Raw genomic sequence first — 17801 nt, 5'->3', positions numbered from 1 at the left:
TCTTTATCTCTTTTCTTCCATAAGGAAACGCCTTCATTTTTTCTGAGAAATTTTCTTGGTATAGTTTTTTCAGTAATTTTCTCTTGTCTATTTTTTTCTTTTTCTTTATGGATATCCTACTGCTCAGATGTTGGACCTCTTCGTCAATCCTGTCATTTTCTTATATATATATTTTTTGTTTCCTATACCATCATCTCTGTTTCACCCCTCCCCCGTGTTCTTTGGGGATATTTCCTTGCCTTTGTGTTTTCATTGTTTTATCAATTTTATAAAATGTTCACATTATTTTAAAAAAGTGTTCTGTTCTTTATGGGTGTAACAACTACTCACATATGTCAGAATATTAATAATACTTTCTTTGGAAGTTCTATTCTCTGCAAACCTCTGATGATAATGATTCTAGGTTACATGTCCATTCTTAAGGATGAGACCCACACAGGCTGGTTTAAGTTCTACGTAAATGGAGAGACTAGACAGTAAGCTGTGCTTTTCTTTTTGGGAGCTATAGCAGAGGCTGCTGATTATTTCCCAGTATCCATTTCCCCCTACCTGCTTTAGGTAATAGAACTACCCTCGCCCCTTTAAATATCAGCAGGACATGTGCTCCCTTGGCACAACTTCCTAATGGGTGCAACTTCCTAGTTACTTTCTTAAAAAAGAAGCTGCTTGTCTTCTACTTCCTCTTTCACTCTCAGATGCTGACCTGGTGCTGGTGAGCTGTTGAGGACAACGCCCCAGGGGATGTTAAAGTGACAAAGAGGAAGGGACCTTATCCCCAGATGCCCTTGCTGGACAGAACAGCTGATCAACCTGAATACGTTTCTGCCTCTGGATTGTCGCCTGAAAGAGATGTAAACTCCTGCCTTGGTTTTAGCAACTTAGCTTAACTAGCAAATTCACACGAACAAATTCAGAGGATTGCCCAAATATCAGTGTTTATAGGTGTCTTCTCTGTTGCTGTTCAGTTTCTTAAGAGGATTCTCCAGTCTTGAATCTTTCACAGTAACTTGAATTTCTACTGTGCAAGATGGGATTACTTCTGCTTCTTCCTAAATCCCTCAGCCTATTTCTAATGCAACACTATTTTCACTCTGTCAGCACCAACAGCCTTTTTCTTCCTTCAGATGATTGTTCCCTTCCCAAGAAAGTATCTTGGGGAGAAGGAAGTTGGTAAATCAGAGGCTTTCAGACGAGAATTTGTGTATGAATGGAGACTATGGATTTAGCTGCCATTTTGTAATGAGGGATGCAAACGGTCAGAAAAGGAATATTGTTTCCCAAAATTTTCTGTGATTCACAAATAGTCCTGTGAGTAACTATTAATCCTGTATTCCCATCATTTTTAGCAGATCATCAACTTTCTGGTACTGGTAGTTTTAGGTTTAAAAATAAGATTAATTACCATTCATTACGAATATCTATACTTAACAAATGATGCATATTTATATAACTGAAAATTTTTCGTGCTAAAGCGTTTTCTTAAATTTTTTTTTTTCAACGTTTATTTATTTTTGGGACAGAGAGAGACAGAGCATGAACGGGGGAGGGGCAGAGAGAGAGGGAGAGACAGAATCGGAAACAGGTTCCAGGCTCTGAGCCATCAGCCCAGAGCCTGACGCGGGGCTCGAACTCACGGACCGCGAGATCGTGACCTGGCTGAAGTCGGACGCTTAACCGACTGCGCCACCCAGGCGCCCCTAAAGCGTTTTCTTAAGGAGTTTTCCTTTCCTTTACGGTTTGCTCAGCACCCAGTAGAAGCCTAATAATTTTTTAAAAAGTAGAATATATCAGTTTATAGTAGACATGCATAATTTAAACTTGCTAAAATAAAAACGAAAAATTAAAATTGTGTAAGAGATAAAAGTTAATTTTCTTTTTAAAAAACATATATATGTATATACATATACACATGTACATATATGTATATATACATATATACACACGTACATATATGTATATATACATATATGCATATATATATGTATATATACATGTATATATACATATATATATACATATATATTTAAATATTTATTATTGAGATATATTATTGAGATATATTAAATATATTATAATATATAATATTATATATATATATTTAAATATTTATTTTTGAGAGAGAGACAGTACAAGTGGAGGAGGGGCAGAGAGAGAGGTGGACAGAGACTCCAAAGCAGACTCATGAACCATGAGATCATGACCTGAGCTGAAGTCGGATGTTTAACCAACTGAGCCATCCGGGCACCCCAAGAGATAGAAGTTATTTTTTAAAATTTAATTCATATAGCAGTTGAGTTTGTTTTCAGTCAAAATAAGTGGAAAATATAACGAATCAAATATTTACATAGTTTGGTAAAAGAAAATATTAGGAGAAGTTCTTTTTTTTCTGTTCTGAAAATAGGAAGTAAATTAACCACAGGAATTATTTTACAAGGAACAGTGAAAAATGTAACATTGCCTTTGACTTCAGTTCATGGGTTTTTCAGAAAGCCAAATATATTGAAACTGAGATGACATAGTAAAACATAAATCAGCATTGACTCTTTTGCAAAGTGTTACTGAGGTCCAGGCATGCATGTGCTAAATACCTAATTTTATAACAAAGATTAGATTGTGAAATACACAGAGAAATACATAAATATTATCTCTTTTAAACTAGTAATTCCCTACTACGTGGCAATGAGAAAGAATGAAATGTGGTCTTTTGTAGCAACATGGATGGAACTGGAGAGTGTTATGCTAAGTGAAATAAGCCATACAGAGAAAGACAGCTACCATATGTTTTCACTCTTATGTGGATCCTGAGAAACTTAACAGAAGACCATAGTGGGGGGGGGGAAAGAAAAAAAAAAGGTTAGAGAAGGAGGGAGTCAAAACATAAGAGACTCTTAAATACTGAGAATAAACTGAGGGTTGATGGGGGGTGGGAGGGAGGGGAGGGTGGGTGATGGGTATTGAGGAGGGCACCTTCTGGGATGAGCACTGGGTGTTGTATGGAAACCAATTTGACAATAAATTTCATAGTAAAAAAATACTATCTCATAAAATAAAATAAAATAAAATAAACTAGTAATTCCCAAATTGGCTAGTTTAACATTTATGTCTATGATCCATTTTGAGTTAATTTTTGCATATGGTGAAGGGTAAGAGTCAAGGTTCTTTTTTTTTTTTAATTTTTAAAAAATTTTTTTGTATACGGATGTCCAATTGTGCCATTGAGAAATATTTGTTGAAAAGACTATCTTTTTTCCATTGAATTACCTTGGCACTTTTGTCTGTAATTAACCATATATGTGTTAGTGTATTTCTGGACCTTATAGATCTACAAGTCCATTCCCAATGCCAATGCCAAAATGGGTTGATCATGTAGCTGTACAGCAAGTCTTGAAATCAGGAAGTATGAGTCTTTCAAATTTCATTCTTTTGCAAAAATTTTTTGGCTATTTTAGGGCCTTGCCTTATTCATGTACATTTTAGAAATAGCTCATCAACTTTTACAAAATATCTTCTGGGATTTGGTTTGGAATGTTATGAATCTCTAGATCAATTTGAGGATCACTGATATCTTAATAATGTCGAGTCTTTGAATTCAATTCCTCAACACGGTATATTACTACATTTAATTAGGTTTTCTCTGTTTTCTCTCATGAATGCTTTGGAGTTTTCAGCTACCACGCACCATATAGAGTTTGTGTCATTTTAAAACCTTTTTATTTTGAAATAATTATAGATTCACAGAAAATCCCAAGGATAGTACAGAGAGGTCCTATGTGGCCTTCACCCTGTTTCTCCCAATGGTTACATCTTAGAGAACTATAATAACATTGATAATATCAGGACATTGACATTAGTCAATGTTTATGTATAATTCTATACTGTTTTATCACAGTGTAGACTAATGTAACAACCACAGCAATCAAGGTACAGAATTATTCCATCATCACAGATCCCCCTTGAACTACCTCTTTATATTTATATTCACCCCTCTCCCCTGGCCCACCATGCCCGCCACTCATACCTACTAATCTCTTCCCCACCTCTATCATTTTGTCACCTTGTCAAAGTTTTACAAAATGGAATCGTACAATGTGTGATCTTTTGAAAATGCCTTTTGTCACCTAGCATATTGCCCTTGAGATGGTAGGACTTTTTAAATTTTGATTTCTAATTTTTCATTGCTAGTAGTAGAAATACAATGGACTTTTCTCTATTGACCATGTATATTGTGACCTTATGAAATTCTTTCATAAGTGCTAGCAGGTTTTCTACAAATACTTTGGCATTTACCAAATAAACAATCATGTTATCTGAAAATAAGCACAGTTTTGTTTCTACCTTTCCAAAATGAGTGTCTTTTATTTATCATTCTTGCCTTATTGCACTAGCTAGGACCTCTAATGTATTGCTGAATAGGAATGATGAGAGTAGATATCCCTGCTTTGATTCCTTTTTTTTTTTTTAATTTTTTTTAACGTTTATTTATTTTTGAGACAGAGAGAGACAGAGCATGAACGGGGGAGGGGCAGAGAGAGAGGGAGACACAGAATCGGAAGCAGGCTCCAGGCTCTGAGCCATCAGCCCAGAGCCCACCGCAGGGCCCGAACTCACGGACTGCGAGATCGTGACCTGAGCCGAAGTCGGATGCTTAACCGACTGAGCCACCCAGGCGCCCCTCCCTGCTTTGATTCCTAATCTAAGGGAAAATCGCTCAGTGTTTCAGTATTAAATATTATTTGTAGAATTTTTTACAAATATTTGTAGAATTTTTTTCTCACTTTGATAGCTCCCGTTCCAAAGATCAAAGAACTAATGTGAGGGTCCTACAAATTGTACACACCTCAGAGCCATAGAAATGACCACCAGGTGGGTCCATAAGCCCAATGGGTCATTGTGAGATAAACAGGAACTAGGGATCCTTTTATTGCCTGGCTCCTGTAGTTCCTATTTTAACGGGGTTATGGTGATACTTTCTATTCCCAGGTTTCAGAGACAGCTCAGATCCAACACGTCTCTAAAGATTCTAGTGCACAATTACTAAAGTCAGTCACTGGAGTTTTCTTTCGGGAAGGATTGGAGAAATACTACTATATATGCTTGCTGTGGTGTTCCATGGTCCTTCCTCATAGGAATCTGTCCTTAATTTGAGTCTAAGAACTGGGGAGAAGATTGCCAAGAAGAAAAAAAAAAAAGATAATTGGGCAAGAGATCATGACTTTTATTGGAGTTGCTTATCTCAGTCTTTGGATCACTCATTCTTGACCTTTCTTTTTTCTTCCAAGATTTTATTTAAAGTAAAGTTAGTTAACACATAGCGTATAGTGTAGTATTAGTTTCAGGAGTAGAATTTAGTGATTCATCAGTTACATATGATACTCAGTGCTCATCACAACAAGTGTCCTCCTTAATGCCTGTCACCCATTTAAGTCCTTCCCCCTACCATCTCCCCTCCAGTGACACTCAGTTTATTCTCTTATGATTAGGAGTTAAGAGTTTTTATGGTTTGCCTTCCTCTATGTTTTTATCTTATTTTATTTTTCCTTCCTTTCCCCTATGTTCATCTGTTTTGTTTCTTAACTTCCATATATAAGTGAAATCATATGGTATTTGTCTTTCTCTGGCTGACTTATTTCGCTTAACATAATACACTCTAGTTCCATCCACATCGTTGCAAATGGCAAGATTTCATTCTGTGTGGGCTGACCCTTACCCTAAGGAACACCATATTCTGTTAACGCTCTTTAGAGATTCCTACAGGTCAGGGTGTCTTCTCCCCTGCCTGCATCCCAACCTTGCTGCCTTACACGCCTTATTCTTAAAGAGGCACTCCTTCTGAGTGTCGGCATTTGCAAAACCCTGAGAATGAGTGCCTTCTTTGATTTTGCATCCTAGGCACATTCTTGCATCACCTAGTCCCGGCCCTCTAGTATTTTTCATCCAACCTGCTTCTGAAGATGAAGGGCTGTCACTTAACCTTGCCATCCCAGGATTCGATAATCCTTACTGCTGTTAGGCAGCCACATTTGATAATAGCATCTCCTACCAAAAATGTAGCCTACAGATGATTAGCCACAATAGAGTTTCTCTATAATATTGGTCCCTGTCACTGGTGCATTCCTTATTCTCCTGGTAAATGGTATATCCTCAGTGTTCCTGTGAAGAAAAGAGCTGGTAGGACTTCTGGTTTTATAAAATAGATCATTCTAATATGTCCTCTTCTCTGAGTCCTTAATCATTTCCTACTTAGTCTACTTTAGCAGTTCTGGCATCTTCATTCCATTTATTGACCACCATTTTTCCTAAGCTTCCCAAAGCATCTGAGAAGTACATGAGAGCTGACCCCCAGGGCACTTGCATTGCTATCTTGTGTTGTGGAACAGTGTCCCCATCCTGACAAACTCTCCCTTATCCAGCTTTAGGATTCCCTCCTATGTTTACTCTCCCACCTGCTAACACATGCTAGCTAGGTCTCACAGATCCTGTATATGATTCCTTTCCTCTCTTAGCAGGCTCAGATGTCCTTAGTCCGTTCATACCAAGTTTCGATGTCAGCTACTGTTCTGATGCCTAGAGGGGAGTTGGGGACGGATCTTGAGGAGAGCAGTTATGCCCTTAGAAGAAACCTGCTGTCTTTGATTACTGTGCATGGTCTTCAAACAACAGGGGCACTGTCTTATAACAAGGGAAAGCCGGCCGATTATGCAGGCTCTTTGGGTTTAGGGAAATCTGGAGTTCGAGGTTCTGTAGTGCATCTGCTCAGGTACCCTAATGCCAAGTCTAAAAGCGCCACTCCTTCCATAACATTCCTTTTAGTAGAGACTTGCCAGGGCTAAGAATTTATTTTTTTACTGAGGTTTTACTATTATTTTATGATTATATCCTGACCCTGGTCCTTCAAATAATTAATCTCCAAGCTAGCTGAGATAAGAGTTTCTTTAAATACTAACAGGGGGGCCTCCTGGATTTCACATTTATTTATTTCCTTGAACTTGCATTTGCAGCTAAGGGGCACTGAGCTTGCATCAACAGTACTCAGTCACCCAACTTCACAATCCTTTTTTGTTGCTATTTCCACTGCAGCTCTCAAATGTCAGAGATATTTCACTAGCTAATGCATCTTCTTCCATCTATGTTTCATGGCAGTTTACCAGACAGCGAAAATGTTCATGTTTGCAATGCTGCTGCAGGCCGGGACTATCTATACTTCATCTCTCCCTAATGATGGAGTCTTGATTGCCAGTTGGCTGGTGGGTGATCCAATTCTAGCATCTCATTCTTAGAGTTTGCTCCCTAGACCCATTTCTGGTATAAACTCTCTTGAGTCAATGTCTCTAGAAGGGATTCAGATGCATATGAGCTTTTGATGGTATGCTTTTCGGGGGCGGAGGGCGAGGGGTGGAGAAGTATAAGAGAATGAAACAACACGAGGGTAAGGAGCTGAGCAAAAATGTACTCTCAGGTTAAGTGTAATCTTCACCCGATCCACAGCGGACATCAGTTGCACCTAGGACATCAGTTGCACCACAGAATTGTCCAGACCCGAGGCAAGGAATCAGGGATTTGGTATCCCAATGCCAGTTGGGCACTGGTTGCTCCTAGAGGTACAGGGTATAACTTTCTAGGTTATCAGGATGAGGTGGCCCTTGTCATCACAGTACATGCTTTGGAGGTCACAGGTCTAAGCCATTAATTGCAGTGCTAGCAGCATCTGGAGGGTGGGCACACCATTGGGTAACCCCCAAATGACTCCCAAATGACTATTTCAGTGTCCTGACAGGAAATAGTGATGGGCCAAAAAGTGCAAAATTTTTTGGTATAAATAAAAAGCTGAGATTTAAGTATCAGTCTTGGTTCAGAATTTGGCTTAGGCTCTAATTATCTGAGAAGGTTAGGGGACAGTTTATTTAATCTAGCTGAACTTGCTTCCTCATCTATGCAACAAGAAAGGCAAGAGCCCTGTCACAGGAGTTTTTGAGGATTAATTACAATAATTTATGTAGAGTCCTGGCATTCTACGTGCTTAAAGATTAAAAACAGGTTAACAAAACATGTTGGGTGATCATCTAAATTACTTCTCTTTATTGTGGTTCCTCTTTTTAAAGGAAACAGCCATTTGGTAGACTTAACTTGTTTACTTTTCTCTTTAACAAGTTGAAATTTAATTGTGCTTTCCTCAATATTCCAAAGAGTTTTGTTCAGTTATATTTGGTAATCCTCGTTTTTGAGAGATAGGCATTTTGGCTATTATTGGTATGTAGCAGTCATTCCAGTACAGCTGAGTAGTGAAGACAATTTCCAGAGTTTGCTCTTTTATTTAGACAACTGTCCTTGTCTCTTCTAGGAACAGATATCCACAGTTGGTGGGCAAGATACAGAATCCGGGTTGGCAGGTTCATCTGTCCCGCTTAAGAATACTAAATTTAGGAAGTGATCTGGACGAATATCTAGGCAAGCCTAGATGCTTAATGAGACCATAGTCTTAGGGTTAATAATCCAAGAAGAATAACGAATGTGCCTTCCATCATCATGTCTTTAGTGCTTAGAAACAAAATGCCGAGCTTCTCCTGGATCCAGCATCATTCAGATATTCTGAAAGCTTAATAAATCTTCCTTTTTTCTTAATTAATCATCCTCAACCATTTAACTTTCAGTGCATGCTTTTTCCGTGTTGCAACACAGACTAGAATAACTTCCACACTAGAATAGTTTCATAGAGGGAATCATTTGGTGTTTTTATGTATGTTAGTAAACCCAGGGGTGCCTGAGTGGGTTCAGTTGGTTAAGTGTCTGACTCTTGGTTGCATCGGGCTATGTGCTAACAGCACAGAGCCTGCTTGGGATTCTCTCTCCCCCTCTCTCTCTGCCCCTACCCCCCTCACGCTGTCTCTGTCTCTCTCAAAAATAAATAAGTAAACAACAACAAAAAAATTTTTTTAAAAGAAAGAAAACCCAGGATTAGGGAAAAGGAGTTACCATTGAAATATGGTAATTGTAATTATAATTGTAATTGTAATTATAAGGACCAAGCTCTTGAGTATTTTCACACTTGGAGACTCATATTACTCTTTTCTGGTTAGACCATGTGCTATCTGGAAAGACATTTAATATTTGAGATTAAAAAAAAATCCATTCTTCTATGGGCAATTTATACCTACTTCTGATTAAAGAAACCACTTCCCAAACAGATACCACTTCTCAGATGTTCTATTTTCTGTCATGCTATGACTTCTAATTCCTGTGGAACCCATCACAAACACAATGCATCATGGGCTGCAGTCCCTTTTACCTTTTTGCTTTTGGTTACTTGGAGAGGAATCATGAATATATCCAGAAAGGAACTCATCATGTGCCCCATCTGGACAGCAAGAGAATCTTGGGATTACAACAGTAACTACATACACAATTCCAGAGGGCTCTTCCATCAATCTCCAGACTCTTCTCCCCAAGAAGACGGAAAGCTTACCCTATCAGAGCTGTGCTCAGCACTTGGTCTTCTGGTCACTCCCCCAGCCCCTCCCCTTTAGTGACACGTAACTGAGACTTTGCCAAGGCTTTGACTTACGCACCATTTCAATTGTTATTTAGAGATCTTTTCTTCATATCGATTCAAGGGTCTGGAAGCACTGAGCCCCAGTGTGGCACCTCTGAGACTGTGCCATGCCTTCCAAGTTGCAGAGCGCTTTCCCAGCACTGTGTCTCTTTGGGGTCTTGACCTTACTTCTGTGCCCTTCTGGCTTGTGTGGTGAGTACAATAGTTACGGGGAAAGGAGGGTAGTCTCTCTAAGATGTGGAGGACAAATATCTAATAAAGAACTAACTGAATATCGTCAAGTAGTGGTAGTTCGTAACCTTTTTGAGAGAGTATAATCAACTATATACTAATAAAAATGAAGAATTTTAAAATGTAAAAGAAATTATTTTAATTCAGGTAGAAGCTGTGATTATGTCTAGAATAAAAACATGTTGATATGCAAAAATCCTTGTGAGGCTGCTTTTGCAAGGAATAATCTTGAATTTTCAAATCAATGTCTTATATTTAAATACTGCAAAATGCTTAAGACGAATTTACTTTCCAAATAGGTTAATTGTGCCATCCAAAATCTTAGTTACTGACTGATTAGAAATACTTTCCATCCAAAAAGCAAAAATATTTTCTGTTGTCAGGTGGTTTGAGAGAGTTTAATGCTCAGCAAAATCATCAGTCAGAGAAAGACAAATGCCATGTGATTTCACTCATGTGTGGAAAGGAAGAAAGAAAGAAAGAAAGAAAGAAAGAAAAGAAGGAAAGAAGAGGGAGGGAGGGAGGAAGGAAGAAAGAAAAGGAAGGAAAGAAGGAAGGAAGGAAGGAAGAAGGAAAGGAAGGAAGAATGAAAGAAAGAGGAAGAAAGAAAGAAAGAAAGAAAGAAAGAAAGAAAGAAAGAAAGAAAAGAGACAACTGAAAAACAGACTGCTAAGTATAGAGAACAAACTGATGGTTACCAGAGGGGAGAGGGATGCAGGCAATGGTTAAACAGGTGAAGGGATTAAGAGCACACTTATCATGATGAGCACTGAATAATGTAGAGAACTGTTGAATCACTGTACTGTATACTTGGAACTAATATAACACTGTATGTTAACTATACTGGAATTAAAAACTAATAATAAATAAAAATTTTAAAATATTTTCTCTTACCAAATACTGAGTAAATTGTCTAGAGTAAAATTATAGGGCACTTTGTGAACTGTAAGCCATCGTATAAATGTGAGGCATTGTTATTGAAATGTAGAGAAGTTTTTACCAGAATGAGAAACAAAAGTGTTTGAGAGAACTTACCAGAACTGATTGAAGACCTGCTGCTATGGTAATTAATTTATTGGTATGTGAGGGGTGCCCGGGTGGCTCTGTCGCTTAAGCGTCGGGCTCTTGACTTCAGCTCAGGTCATGATCTCACAGTTCGTGGGTCCGAACACCCCCCTGCATTGGGCTCTGTGCTGACAGTGAGGAACCTGCTTGGGATTCTCTCTTTTCCTCTCTCTCTGCCCCTCCCTCGTTTGTGTGCTCTCTCACACTCTCTCTCTCTCAAAATAAATAAATAAACTTAAAAAAATTTACCTCTATGTTATTTAAATGGAAATGTCCTTTAAGCAAAGTGAGATCTTCCTCTTTTGTTATCTAATATTATTTTTTTTTGTCTGAGAGAACTAATGTTTCACATTTAAAAATATTTATAAACGTATTCTCTGAAAGGATTTTCATGGCCTGAAGACTGAGGACTTGAGATGGCTTGGCTGGAAAATCCCAACCCAGAACAAGGGCTGCATGTTCTTACTGATTTCAGAGTGTAGAAGCCATGCTTTCTTCATCACTGAGAGTGGTCGGGGGGGTGGGGGGTGGTGGAAAGCGTGGGTTTACTAAGGAAGCATCCTTCTCTGGAGGATGACTTCTCACATCAGATGCATGAAAATTGTTGGGTGGCAATATTAATTTTAGGTCGTAGAGTGGATGCAGGATGAAGAACCTCGTGCTCGGGGGATTTTTAGTTTTCCAGCTTCATCTCTGAGTCCCTCTCTCTTGGAGTCGGAGGCAGCAGAGGAAGGCCCCGTCAAATTTGTCAAGTCTCCCAATGATTTCTTCATGTGTCCATTTCCCTCCCCCTCTCTCTGCTGTTGCCTCCTCTCTTCCTGTTCCCTATGGCCCCAACCCTCTGAAATGGTATATAATGTCTGTCCGCTCTGACTTGAACCTCCCTTCCTTCACAGTAATAAGCTTCTGATGCCAGACTTGGCTCATTGCCTCCGTATGACGCTGCCTTGCCTATCTTATCAACCACTCAGCTTTCACCCGTCCTTCAGGATGTATCTCCAGCTTACACCTGGAGGCCTTCCCTCCATTCTGCCAACACCTTCTCCTACAGCACTCGTTTCTGGTCCTACAGCACTCGTTTCTGGCCCGAATCTGGCGCTGCAGTGACCAGGACAGTGGTCTAACTCCGCATGCGGCGACATCTTACCTTGCTAAGTACGTTGCAAGTATGCTTCCTTAATATTACCTGAAGAGCCCGAGCTACAAAACTCCCTCTGTAGGTTTATTCATAAAAATGAAGAGCTATTCTTGATATTTCTATGGAGGTGCTTGAGCTGCAGTTCAAGGAAAGCTCTATGGAAGCTGTTGACTTACACAGGCCGATTCCTTTTCCTCGTAACAAAAACAGGACTGACTTTGGGATTCCTATGCCTATGCTTTCTGAACGCCTCAGAGTTGCAGCTTTGCGAACCGCAGAGGTAAGGGAAACAGTACTCGATCTGAGCCGAGTCTTGCCAGCAAGAGTGTTTCGGGCGTGCTGTCTCGCCCGTGTTTTTGTTGTTGTTTCTTGGTGGAGCCTTCATCACAATGGCTGAGGATCTGCTAAGTGCAGTTCCCTGGTCGGCTTGATCCCGGATCCATCTCCAATACTGGCTGATCACTTCCTCTTTCCTGTCTCCTAAATACCTGGTGACTCCTGGAGATTTTATCTACACAGAGGCTTTCTTCCCACCTCCAGGGCTCCCTCTGCACGGGCCTGAAGACAACACCACCAGGGCTGTCTTTTTCATGCGGCCCATTTCCAATTCACCGGAAGTATGCATTCATCCCTTGTCCCGAATAATGTCAGGAGTACAGGCCAATCTCAAGGCAGCAGAAATCTGTCCTTCTCTCTCACCAGCGGGGCCACTAGGCAGCCCACCTTTGCAGTTTCGATTTCCCAGGCAGGAGCTCGACACTAGGCCACTGTGTCTAATGTCCTCCCGAGTTGAAAAGAGATGTATTGGGCTTTCTCAGTGGGCCCTGTCACTGCGAAGGAGAAATGCACCCACCTCATTTGACTCACCCGAGACTAATTTAAATGGCAAAAATGAAATTCCTAATCTTTTCGTGCCTTTGGTTTGGGCAAAGGAGTTAAGGGTTTTCTAACTGATTCTGAGCCACCAAGTTCATCAATTATGAGATGCCACTTGACTTTGCAAAAAATAAGAACAAAGACTTCCGTTTGATGGCCTTTACATACCCACTGATGCCACATAGAATAAGTATCCAATGATCACGGCAGAGAAAAGAAAATAACAGTATTCCAGTAAGTACCCTTGGACTTGGAGGCAAACCTTACTTCAATGTCTAAATTCGATTCCTGTTGCAAGCACTTACTAGCTGTGACCTTTGGCAGAACATCTGATCCCTCTAAGATTGTGTTTCCTTTTCTCTAGAATGGGTTTGATGATCATAGTGACTCAGCTGGTGTGAGCGTTAAATGGTATAACATATAAAATGGTTAACCCAGTGGCTAGCAAGTTGCTAAGACCTCGGCAAATCATTCCTGTTGATTTTGTCAAGGAAATAAAATACCCCTCTACAGTATAACTTAATGACTTCCTTCTATGAAACAGGAAGAGTCCCTCATTTGGAATTGTTCATTATATTTGGCTCATTGCCTTCCACCCTTCTCTTTTATCATTCAAGATTGCAAAATGTTCCCAAGCGTTGCCCATGGATTCCATAAAGACGTGAGCTCATTTTTCTCCTTTACTACTGCGGTGCAGTATAAATGCAATGAAGGTTACGTTCTGGTTGGACAGTCCAAAATCACCTGCAGAAACTCCCGCTGGTCGGCTTCGGCTCCTGAATGTAAAGGTAACCTCAACTTTACTGATGACCCTGACTAAAAAAAGTAGAGCCTCCAGGAAAGTTCTGACTGTAGAGTCTCTTCCCAGCCAGGGGAAACACTGACAAATTTTTATTTTATTTATCGACTCATTAACACATGCATATATACAATATTTTACAAGTCTGAACCATCATCCAGCTTATCATTCTTGAAGTAACCATTGTTACCAATTGTGTATGTTTTCAGAGGTAATCTAGAGGGCCATTTTTCGCTTTTTAAAAAAAATTTTTTTTCAGTGTTTATGTATTTTTGACAGAGAGACAGACAGAGCATGAGTGGGGGACGGGCAGAGAAAGAATCTGAAGCAGGCTCCAGGCTCCGAGCTTCAGCCCAGAGCCCGATGCGGGGCTCGAACTCACATACCACGAGATCGTGGCCTGAGTTGAAGTTGGACGTTTAGCCAACTGAGCCACCCAGGCGCCCCTGCTTTGTTTCAATGAAAGTTTTACCTGAAATGTAACATACTACAGAAAAGTGTACCAATGTTGGGTGTGAAGATCAACAATTATCACAATGTGAACCTGACCTTGACACACCGCATGGCTCTCTTCCCCAGAGACGGTTGCTATGCCCATTCTACGTGTAGAAGTGCTGACGACACTGACTGCACCTTGTTCCTGTTCCCTTGATGACCTCTCTTGGGGCTATGTGTTTCAGGCCTGTTGGAGATAACTAAACATACCTTAAAAATGCCCTCCAAGGCCGGTACAGGGGGAGGCTTGCTTTGGCCTTTCACGAATCTTAGAGATAAAAGTCTTTCCTCTTCCTAAAGTCTAGATACCACCACAAGATCTGCTTAAATGTTAGCTGTCAGTTAGGTGCTTTGAACCCTTTGATCTTACTATAGTGGCCTGTACTACAATGCCTCCTCGCTCTAAAGAAATCTGTGGACTGAAGTCCAGACTTTTTTGGGAATTGCTGTGCAGGGCTTGGATCGTCGTCTGCCTGATTCCGCCCCGCCCCCTGAATCAGTAAGGTACTCTCAATAAAATTCTGTGTGAACTGTATGGAATGGCCTGCTTTGTTTTTTTTTTTTTTTTTTTTTTTTGGTCTCAGAGTAACTTTTCAGCCTGGGGATACTTTACTGTCCCTCTCACACCTTCCAACACTATGGATTAGTTTTGCCAACTTTATACAGAGGAGGTCATGCTTGTCTTTGGTGCGTGGCTTCTTTCTTCATTAGGTCTGGAAAACCATCTATGTTCTTACACATAGTGATAGTTTATTCATTTCCGTTACTTTATAATATTATTTTGGGTGAATAGACCACACTTCATGTACTTTATAAACGTTTGAGGTTTTTCATGTTTTTGGCCATTATGAATAATACTCTTAGGAACACTTTTGTGCATGTCTCTTGGTACAAATGTGCAAACCTTTCTATTAAGAATAAACTCAGGAGTAAATTGCTATTTTGTAGAGTGTACATATATTCATGTTTAGAAGATGACGTCAAATTTTGTCCGAAAGCGGTTATAACAATTTACATTCATACATGAGTTCTAAATTCCAATTTCGATAAACATAAGTTTTAAATCCCAATTTATTTCCATTTTCCAGTATCTTCCTTGGTATTGGAAACTTTTGTGTCTTGTTGAAGAAATATTTGCTCACCACAAGGCAACAGCCTATACAACAACAAAACACAACAAAAATACTCTCCTGTGTTATCTTACAGGTCTTTATGGTTTCACCTTTCACACTGATATTGCCAACCTACCTGAAATTACTATGCATCTGTGGTAGAGAGTGGGGTTCAAAGTTTGGTTTTCCCTGGTGGATAATCAATAAGCTGTGTGCCACTTATTAAATGGGCCATAGGTTCCACAACTGCTGCCTTTAACATAATCCAAGTGTCTATGTGTGTGTGGTTCTGTTTCTTGCACAGAGAGATAGCAGTTTTTAATTTGAAAGTATCATTGAGGATTTCCCAACATTTCTGTGAGTACCTGCTTCAGTTTCAATGACTGTTCTTATGGATAAATTCGAAACCTCCCCGGGGTGTCTGATAGCTCCATCAGAGCCTCACACATCCCGTTCATCTTCTCGTAATGAAATTGGCCTAACAGGAGATTTCTGGTTGACCACCAAGATTAGGTGTGCCTTGTAAAAATCACACTGCAAATAGCAACTCAAGGGGCTAATTTCTCACCATTGTCTTCACTTAACACAGAAAGGGGTCAAGGGTATGCGAAGAAAAATTACGTACTTGAGATCATAAGAAGAGTGAGGTTTCCAGATAGAGTAGTTTTAAAAACTCAGATTCCGGCGCCACGTACTTAGGCTTATATTATAGTCATGCCACCTAAAAGCTGTGCAACCTTAGACAAGTCACATAAAGTCTCTGCACCTAGTTTTTCCTTCTAGCAAAATAGAAACAATAATAGCATTTTACATGATTGCTTTCCCTCTCTAGTCCAATGGAGACAATCACAGTGTTTTATGTTGACGATAGTGTGTAAACTAGCATTATTCTCATTACCAATTTTATTGTCATAATCACACAACAAATGGAGACAAAGCACAACTCTCAGCATGCGGGTATAATTTACCATCCATGTTTCTCACCCCCTCGGGATTCTTCGCTTTCATAAGATCTTACTCACAGGATGATCAAAACTGTGTTTCCATTCCAGCCCTGTGTCAGAAACCAGAGATAAAGAATGGAGACCTGACTGTGCCTAAGCGCCAGTACGTTGAGCCTGAAAATGTGACCGTCCGGTGTGATGATGGCTATGATGTGGTTGGTTCCCCAAATCTTACCTGCTCCGGGAACGGAATGTGGTTGCCAGCAGTGCCCAAGTGTCAGTGGGTAAGTGGCACACATTTCAGGATGTCCCATCCCATTCTAAAACTGGTCATCGGTGGCAGAGCACTGTCAACCAACATGGATGAGATCTGACTTCGACCCGGACTCATTTCTGAGTTGTTGAAAATCCGCCTCAAAGCACTTGATGAGCTCGTTAAAGCAAGTTCTAATTCTCTCATCTTTCTGGCAAGAAGAACCAAGCCCCTCGGTAGGAGGGTTCCGTAGATCCAGGTCACCCGGCCCCTCGCGCCATGTTTTCTACAACGCGTGCTATGACTTTGCCAGTTGTCCCTGAAGAAGCCTCCGGATGTCTTCTGCAGGCTTGCTCCTTCCCTGCTTTAGCAGTTATTTATTCGCCGTGGATGGGGAGGTCTGGGCGAGTGCTGGGCTCTAGGGTGAACACTCTGCTGAGACAGAGAATCTTTTCATTTCTTCCACCAGCCCCGAGGATGGTCGCGTTACTCCCATTTTGCTGTCACCACTGCGGCCTCCTGAAGAAATCTTAATACTTTCACAGTTGGAGAGAAATCTCTGAATCTATCCTTGGATCTCTTTTAGGTAGAGCAGATGGGCTGTGAGCAAGTGCTAAAAGGCAAAAAGCTCCTGGAATGCCTCCCCTCCCCGGAGGACGTGAAAATGGCCCTGGAGGTGTATAAGCTGTCAGTGGAGATTGAGCGCCTGGACAAGAGTTCGGCTTGAGGGGAATGCCGTTGAGAAACCAGTACGTCCACACCCCCCACGCCTGCCGCCTCCCTGCAAAAAAGAGAGAATTAGGTACATTTTTCCAGTTAGCAACCCTACTAATTGTTCCTTAAGTGCTGTTTACTAAAAAAAAAAAAAAAAAAAAAAAGAAAAAGAAAGAAAAAAAGACCTGTCTTAGGAGAATCTGTTGATATCCTTAGTGCCACCGATCACGTGGAGCTATGGGTCTGTCTCTTTGCTCAGCCTACGCTTCTGCTGTCCTGGATGTGATGGCATGACAGAAATAAATAATCACCTGTCAAAAATCCAGTGTCCTTGTTTTCACTTGGATGCCCGTGTAACGAAAGCGTAACGCCCCGTACAAATCACTTCTTAACGTTTCTCTAATTAACTCTCGTCTCTATTATATGGCATCACAAGGTGTATGTAGTCCTCAAAAATATATCCCTGTGCCTTGTGTGAGGTATCTTTACCCGCCCTCTCCACTTCGTACTCCGCCTTCAGTGCCCAGGCCAAACATCTCATTTTCCTCCAAGTCTTCGCTTTCTTTCCCTAGTGGTTTAGCCTTGACCCAGAGAGAGCTCTGGATGACGAATTTGCTGAACTTTTGT

General features: G+C 40.5%; 1 protein-coding gene across 1 annotated transcript; it reads left to right on the top strand.

Annotated features, from left to right (window-relative positions):
* The first annotated feature begins 9591 nt into the window (after positions 1-9591).
* LOC125155512 (apolipoprotein R-like) lies at positions 9592-17474 on the top strand. Its single transcript, XM_047840921.1, has 4 exons — positions 9592-9739; positions 13475-13645; positions 16316-16491; positions 17047-17474. Exons 1-4 carry the CDS (start codon positions 9655-9657, stop codon positions 17185-17187), a joined length of 573 nt encoding a protein of 190 aa, XP_047696877.1. The 5' UTR covers positions 9592-9654; the 3' UTR covers positions 17188-17474.
* Positions 17475-17801: the final 327 nt, after the last annotated feature.

The sequence above is a fragment of the Prionailurus viverrinus genome, chromosome F1, assembly GCF_022837055.1.
Source record: "Prionailurus viverrinus isolate Anna chromosome F1, UM_Priviv_1.0, whole genome shotgun sequence".
NCBI classification, from domain to species: domain Eukaryota; kingdom Metazoa; phylum Chordata; class Mammalia; order Carnivora; family Felidae; genus Prionailurus; species Prionailurus viverrinus.
Note: the sequence above shows the minus strand (reverse complement) of the source record. Positions and strands in the feature narration are given on the sequence as shown.